The sequence below is a fragment of the Pseudochaenichthys georgianus genome, unplaced genomic scaffold (genome assembly GCF_902827115.2).
Source record: "Pseudochaenichthys georgianus unplaced genomic scaffold, fPseGeo1.2 scaffold_1904_arrow_ctg1, whole genome shotgun sequence".
Taxonomy (NCBI): Eukaryota; Metazoa; Chordata; class Actinopteri; order Perciformes; family Channichthyidae; genus Pseudochaenichthys; species Pseudochaenichthys georgianus.
This window is the reverse complement of record NW_027262643.1, coordinates 1,640-9,842: the sequence shown is the minus strand read 5'-3', so window position 1 is coordinate 9,842 and position 8,203 is coordinate 1,640. Positions and strand designations below refer to the sequence as shown.

Below are 8,203 nucleotides of genomic sequence, written 5' to 3'. Positions count from 1 at the left end.
CCGGTTTTCTGCTGCCTGCTGCTGGAAACCTTTCAAGATAAAACCTAAAGGAGATCATTTTAGATAGATGGATAGAGTCTGTTATAATAATAATAATAATAATAATAATAATAATAATAATAATAATTTGAAGGTTTTTCCGGGTTTTGTTTCAAATGTTTACGTTTATTTTGAAGTCCAGGAGAGGGCGGGACTTTATATCTGACGCTGCTCAGTGGCGATGAAGCCAAAACAGACTGGCACCGGGCCCACAAAGCATGCGCAGTGGAGTTTCCTTTAAGCCCCGCCTCCTCTCTGTCAGTCAGATGATGGAGGGAGACCTTCTAGATTAATATTTTAGAACATTTTAGTGGTTATTACTTTATATCTCTACCCTTGATGTGATCTTGTGTGTATACAACATATATGATGTTTACTAGATATGTTCTTGAATAAATAATAATAAAAACTACCACCAGGGGGATCTGCTTCAGCGCTCTTTCACTTCCGGGTTTAGGGTATGTTGTGAGCGGAGAGACAGCAACATGGCGGCGGTCGGGAGGAACCGTTCCAGAGAGGCGAGAGACAGAAGGAGAGACAGCCGGAGAGGTGAGCTCTTTTCCGGGTAGACATCAGCTCACAGTCCGCTGAATCACCTCCGGGTCAGGGGGTAAAATGCGTTATAGAGTCCGTTTATAGTATCGACAACCGGGAGAGAAACAGCTAGTGATCACAGATGGGAGAGAGTTTCCCGGGTAAACAAGTACTCTCATCTATAGGTACAAGTACTCACATCTTTAGGTACAAGTACTCACATTTTTAGGTACAAGTACTCAGGTACAAGTACTCACATCTGTAGGTACAAGTTCTCAGATACAAGTACTCACATCTTTAGGTACAAGTTCTCAGGTACAAGTACTCACATATTTAGGTACAAGTACTCACATCTTTAGTTACAAGTTCTCAGGTACAAGTAGCCTACTCAGAGAAAAAGTAGAAGTACTCGGGTCTTGTTAAATTGTATTTAAGTACTTTAGTAAAGTACTTAGTTACTTCCCAGTTCCTTCAGCTCTGAGCTAGTGTTGAGAGTAACTTTACTATAACTAAGAGAGGCACAGATAGTTTATTAACAGAGTTACACTCTTCTGAAAAGCATATATATGACAGAGATGTTTTTTCTTATATTTCATATCCATGTTTAAAGCTGGAGGTTAAAGTGTGTTTAGTGACGGTCAGGTGAGCTGTGCTTTCTGAGGGCTTGCCCCGACATGTCCTGCTGTAGGAGGAGCCTAAATACTACAGTACTAATTATTGATACATATGACATAGAACTACACATTAATACACAGTATTACATTATAGTAATACACAGAAATACATAGAACTACACATTAATACACAGAACTACACATTAATACATAGTAATACACAGAACTACACATTAATACATAGTAATACACATAAATACACAGAACTACACATTAATACATAGTAATACACATAAATACACAGAACTACACATTAATACATAGTAATACACATAAATACACAGAACTACACATTAATACATAGTAATACACAGAAGTACAGATTAATACACAGACCTACACATTAATAAACAGTAATACACAGAAGTACACATTAATACATAGTAATACACAGAAGTACACACAGTGATGTTAGCCTGGGATCAGAGACCATCTGATTATTGATCTGTATGTACTCCACATGAATGGAACCTGTTCGCTGTTGAAAAGGTCAAGTCGCATTAAATATTAATTTATTTATATTTTTAACTCATTTTTTCCATGTTTATATTCTGTGTTTGATAAAACTGTGAAAGAGGAGCGCATTGTGTATTTTACAGATACATATATATGTCTGGTGTTTATATTCATTGTTTTTCCCTCCTGTGTTATATTTATAAATATGTTTGTTGTTGTTGTTGTTTAACAGCTGATCTTTGTTGTTTTCTCTCCTCAGAGTTGTTTGTGTCTCCGGCTCTGATCCCAAAATGTAGCGACGTTTCATCCGGAGCGAGCGGGAAACACAAGGTGAGTCCGCTTTACTGCGGTCAGTGAATGCACCGTATCTCTCCCGCTTTACTGCGGTCAGTGAACGCACCGTATCTCTCCCGCTTTACTGCGGTCAGTGAACGCACCGTATCTCTCCCGCTTTACTGCGGTCAGTGAACGCACCGTATCTCTCCCGCTTTACTGCGGTCAGTGAACGCACCGTATCTCTCCCGCTTTACTGCGGTCGGTGAACGCACCGTATCTCTCCCGCTTTACTGCGGTCAGTGAACGCACCGTATCTCTCCCGCTTTACTGCGGTCAGTGAACGCACCGTATCTCTCCCGCTTGACTGCGGTCAGTGAACGCACCGTATCTCTCCCGCTTTACTGCGGTCAGTGAATGCACCGTATCTCTCCCGCTTTACTGCGGTCAGTGAATGCACCGTATCTCTCCCGCTTTACTGCGGTCAGTGAACGCACCGTATCTCTCCCGCTTTACTGCGGTCAGTAGACGCACCGTATCTCTCCCGCTTTACTGCGCTCAGTGAACGCACCGTATCTCTCCCGCTTGACTGCGGTCAGTGAACGCACCGTATCTCTCCCGCTTTACTGCGGTCGGTGAACGCACCGTATCTCTCCCGCTTTACTGCGGTCAGTGAACGCACCGTATCTCTCCCGCTTGACTGCGGTCAGTGAACGCACCGTATCTCTCCCGTTTACTGCGGTCAGTGAACGCACCGTATCTCTCCCGCTTTACTGCGGTCAGTGAACGCACCGTATCTCTCCCGCTTGACTGCGGTCAGTGAACGCACCGTATCTCTCCCGCTTGACTGCGGTCAGTGAACGCACCGTATCTCTCCCGCTTGACTGCGGTCAGTGAACGCACCGTATCTCTCCCGCTTTACTGCGGTCAGTGAACGCACCGTATCTCTCCCGCTTGACTGCGGTCGGTGAACGCACCGTATCTCTCCCGCTTTACTGCGGTCAGTGAACGCACCGTATCTCTCCCGCTTTACTGCGGTCAGTGAACGCACCGTATCTCTCCCGCTTGACTGCGGTCAGTGAACGCACCGTATCTCTCCCGCTTGACTGCGGTCAGTGAACGCACCGTATCTCTCCCGCTTGACTGCGGTCAGTGAACGCACCGTATCTCTCCCGCTTTACTGCGGTCAGTGAACGCACCGTATCTCTCCCGCTTGACTGCGGTCAGTGAACGCACCGTATCTCTCCCGCTTGACTGCGGTCAGTGAACGCACCGTATCTCTCCCGCTTGACTGCGGTCAGTGAACGCACCGTATCTCTCCCGCTTTACTGCGGTCAGTGAACGCACCGTATCTCTCCCGCTTTACTGCGGTCGGTGAACGCACCGTATCTCTCCGCTTCCCGCTTTACTGCGGTCAGTGAACGCACCGTATCTCTCCCGCTTTACTGCGGTCAGTGAACGCACCGTATCTCTCCCGCTTTACTGCGGTCAGTGAACGCACCGTATCTCTCCCGCTTTACTGCGGTCAGTGAACGCACCGTATCTCTCCCGCTTTACTGCGGTCGGTGAACGCACCGTATCTCTCCCGCTTTACTGCGGTCGGTGAACGCACCGTATCTCTCCCGCTTTACTGCGGTCAGTGAACGCACCGTATCTCTCCCGCTTTACTGCGGTCGGTGAACGCACCGTATCTCTCCCGCTTTACTGCGCTCAGTGAACGCACCGTATCTCTCCCGCTTGACTGCGGTCAGTAGACGCACCGTATCTCTCCCGCTTTACTGCGGTCAGTGAACGCACCGTATCTCTCCCGCTTTACTGCGGTCGGTGAACGCACCGTATCTCTCCCGCTTGACTGCGGTCAGTGAACGCACCGTATCTCTGCCGCTTGACTGCGGTCAGTGAACGCACCGTATCTCTCCCGCTTTACTGCGGTCAGTGAACGCACCGTATCTCTCCCGCTTTACTGCGGTCAGTGAACGCACCGTATCTCTCCCGCTTTACTGCGGTCAGTGAACGCACCGTATCTCTCCCGCTTTACTGCGGTCAGTGAACGCACCGTATCTCTCCCGCTTTACTGCGGTCAGTGAACGCACCGTATCTCTCCCGCTTTACTGCGGTCAGTAGACGCACCGTATCTCTCCCGCTTTACTGCGGTCAGTGAACGCACCGTATCTCTCCCGCTTGACTGCGGTCAGTAGACGCACCGTATCTCTCCCGCTTTACTGCGGTCAGTGAACGCACCGTATCTCTCCCGCTTTACTGCGGTCAGTGAACGCACCGTATCTCTCCCGCTTGACTGCGGTCAGTAGACGCACCGTATCTCTCCCGCTTTACTGCGGTCAGTGAATGCACCGTATCTCTCCCGCTTTACTGCGGTCAGTAGACGCACCGTATCTCTCCCGCTTTACTGCGGTCAGTGAATGCACCGTATCTCTCCCGCTTTACTGCGGTCAGTAGACGCACCGTATCTCTCCCGCTTTACTGCGGTCAGTGAACGCACCGTATCTCTGCCGCTTTACTGCGGTCCGTGAACGCACCGTATCTCTCCCGCTTGACTGCGGTCAGTGAACGCACCGTATCTCTCCCGCTTTACTGCGGTCAGTGAACGCACCGTATCTCTGCCGCTTTACTGCGGTCCGTGAACGCACCGTATCTCTCCCGCTTGACTGCGGTCAGTAGACGCACCGTATCTCTCCCGCTTTACTGCGGTCAGTGAACGCACCGTATCTCTGCCGCTTTACTGCGGTCAGTGAACGCACCGTATCTCTCCCGCTTTACTGCGGTCAGTGAACGCACCGTATCTCTCCCGCTTTACTGCGGTCAGTGAACGCACCGTATCTCTCCCGCTTTACTGCGGTCAGTGAACGCACCGTATCTCTGCCGCTTGACTGCGGTCAGTAGACGCACCGTATCTCTCCCGCTTTACTGCGGTCAGTAGACGCACCGTATCTCTCCCGCTTTACTGCGGTCAGTGAACGCACCGTATCTCTGCCGCTTGACTGCGGTCAGTGAACGCACCGTATCTCTGCCGCTTGACTGCGGTCAGTAGACGCACCGTATCTCTCCCGCTTTACTGCGGTCAGTGAACGCACCGTATCTCTCCCGCTTTACTGCGGTCAGTGAACGCACCGTATCTCTGCCGCTTGACTGCGGTCAGTAGACGCACCGTATCTCTCCCGCTTTACTGCGGTCAGTAGACGCACCGTATCTCTCCCGCTTTACTGCGGTCAGTGAACGCACCGTATCTCTGCCGCTTGACTGCGGTCAGTAGACGCACCGTATCTCTCCCGCTTTACTGCGGTCAGTGAACGCACCGTATCTCTGCCGCTTTACTGCGGTCCGTGAACGCACCGTATCTCTCCCGCTTTACTGCGGTCAGTGAACGCACCGTATCTCTCCCGCTTTACTGCGGTCAGTGAACGCACCGTATCTCTCCCGCTTTACTGCGGTCAGTGAACGCACCGTATCTCTCCCGCTTTACTGCGGTCAGTGAACGCACCGTATCTCTCCCGCTTTACTGCGGTCAGTGAACGCACCGTATCTCTCCCGCTTTACTGCGGTCAGTGAACGCACCGTATCTCTCCCGCTTTACTGCGGTCAGTGAACGCACCGTATCTCTCCCGCTTTACTGCGGTCAGTAGACGCACCGTATCTCTCCCGCTTTACTGCGGTCAGTGAACGCACCGTATCTCTCCCGCTTTACTGCGGTCAGTGAACGCACCGTATCTCTGCCGCTTTACTGCGGTCAGTGAACGCACCGTATCTCTCCCGCTTTACTGCGGTCAGTGAACGCACCGTATCTCTCCCGCTTTACTGCGGTCAGTGAACGCACCGTATCTCTCCCGCTTTACTGCGGTCAGTGAACGCACCGTATCTCTCCCGCTTGACTGCGGTCAGTGAACGCACCGTATCTCTCCCGCTTGACTGCGGTCAGTGAACGCACCGTATCTCTGCCGCTTTACTGCGCTCAGTGAACGCACCGTATCTCTCCCGCTTGACTGCGGTCAGTAGACGCACCGTATCTCTCTCGCTTTACTGCGGTCAGTGAACGCACCGTATCTCTGCCGCTTGACTGCGGTCAGTAGACGCACCGTATCTCTCCCGCTTTACTGCGGTCAGTGAACGCACCGTATCTCTCCCGCTTTACTGCGGTCAGTGAACGCACCGTATCTCTCCCGCTTTACTGCGGTCAGTGAACGCACCGTATCTCTGCCGCTTTACTGCGGTCCGTGAACGCACCGTATCTCTCCCGCTTTACTGCGGTCAGTGAACGCACCGTATCTCTCCCGCTTTACTGCGGTCAGTGAACGCACCGTATCTCTGCCGCTTTACTGCGGTCCGTGAACGCACCGTATCTCTCCCGCTTTACTGCGGTCCATGAACGCACCGTATCTCTCCCGCTTTACTGCGGTCCATGAACGCACCGTATCTCTCCCGCTTTACTGCGGTCCATGAACGCACCGTATTCCGAAAAATCAAATTTTCCAAAAAGTGAACATTTAGAAGTTTTGAGAAAAAAAGTGAAATTCAAAAAAAGTATTGTTTATTTTCTCACAGGGAGTTCTGTCTGACTCTGAGAACGAGGAGCCGCTGAGCCGGAAGATCAGGAACATCTCCGCCTTCATCCGGAAGACCAAACACTCTGCAGCCTGCATGGGGTCAGAGAACTACTGTTGTTGTTGTAGCTATTATTATTGTTATTATTATTATTATTACTGACCAGCTGACGTGCGTTTCTTCTTCAGTGGTGCTCAGAGGAGTCAGAGCTGCAGCGACCCTCTGGAGGACCGAGCAGGGAAACTGAAGGCTCTCCAGCCCCCCCTCATGGACAGAGTACGTAGCACACATGCACCTCAAATAATAATAATATAATATATAGAGTCCTGCAGGATGTGGTGTTTCCGTGTGTGTCCCTGAAGGCAGCAGGGTTCCCGCTGGGTCTTAAAAAGACTTACATTTGATAATCTGAATTTAAGGCCTTAAAAAGGTCTTAAAAGTGATGGGATTGGAAAGGTACTTCTGTGTTGCGATCGTGTCTAAATGTGTTTTGGGGAAATGTCCGGGCTGCAAAGTAACCAGGACGGTGAGAGCCGTTCAGTTCCCCAACAATTTGCATTGAATTAAATCAACATGGAACCAGTAATCACTAGCTTTGTTTCCCCCGGCCCCTTATCGGAGAACACCCAGCTAGTAACCTAGCAACCAAGCTTCAGCTAGCGGCAGTCAGAAACTCATGTCTCTTCGAATCTACTTACAAATAAATAAGTGTCAGTTCAACCGTATTTGGTTGGAAAACATCGAATGTAGTGCTCGGTTGAAACCAGTGGAGGGAACGTGTTTGAAGCACCTTTAGCAAAACAAATAGCGTTTGTTTTGCTAATGTAGCGCTAGCTAGTGCAGCGTTAGCTAGTGCAGCGTCAGCTAGTGCAGCGTTAGCTAGTGGAGCGTTAGCTAGTGCAGCGTTAGCTAGTGCAGCGTTAGCTAGTGCAGCGTGGAGCGTTAGCTAGTGCAGCGTGGAGCGTTAGCTAGTGGAGCGTTAGCTAGTGCAGCAGCAGCTAATGTAGCGTTAGCTAGTGGAGCGTTAGCTAGTGGAGCGTTAGCTAGTGCAGCGTTAGCTAGTGCAGCGTTAGCTAGTGCAGCGTTAGCTAGTGGAGCGTTAGCTAGTGCAGCGTGGAGCGTTAGCTAGTGCAGCGTGGAGCGTTAGCTAGTGGAGCGTTAGCTAGTGCAGCAGCAGCTAATGTAGCGTTAGCTAGTGGAGCGTTAGCTAGTGGAGCGTTAGCTAGTGCAGCGTTAGCTAGTGCAGCGTTAGCTAATGTAGCGTTAGCTAGTGGAGCGTTAGCTAGTGCAGCAGCAGCTAGTGCAGCAGCAGCTAATGTAGCGTTAGCTAATGTAGCGTTAGCTAGTGGAGCGTTAGCTAGTGGAGCAGCAGCTAATGTAGCGTTAGCTAGTGGAGCGTTAGCTAGTGCAGCAGCGTTAGCTAGTGCAGCAGCAGCTAGTGGAGCATTAGCTAGTGGAGCGTTAGCTAGTGCAGCAGCGTTAGCTAGTGCAGCAGCAGCTAGTGGAGCATTAGCTAGTGGAGCTTTAGCTAGTGCAGCGTTAGCTAATGGAGCGTTAGCTAGTGGAGCGTTAGCTAGTGCAGCAGCAGCTAGTGCAGCAGCAGCTAATGTAGCGTTAGCTAATGTAGCGTTAGCTAATGTAGCGTTAGCTAGTGCAGCAGCGTTAGCTAG

General features: G+C 50.5%; 1 protein-coding gene across 1 annotated transcript; it reads left to right on the top strand.

Moving 5' to 3' along the window:
* Positions 1 to 502: 502 nt before the first annotated feature.
* rnf169 (ring finger protein 169) lies at positions 503 to 7,151 on the top strand. The gene is made up of 4 exons (XM_034077726.2): positions 503 to 588; positions 1,963 to 2,033; positions 6,534 to 6,634; positions 6,722 to 7,151. The coding sequence occupies exons 1-4, from the start codon at positions 525 to 527 to the stop codon at positions 6,846 to 6,848; spliced, it is 363 nt and encodes a 120-aa protein (XP_033933617.1). The 5' UTR covers positions 503 to 524; the 3' UTR covers positions 6,849 to 7,151.
* Positions 7,152 to 8,203: the final 1,052 nt, after the last annotated feature.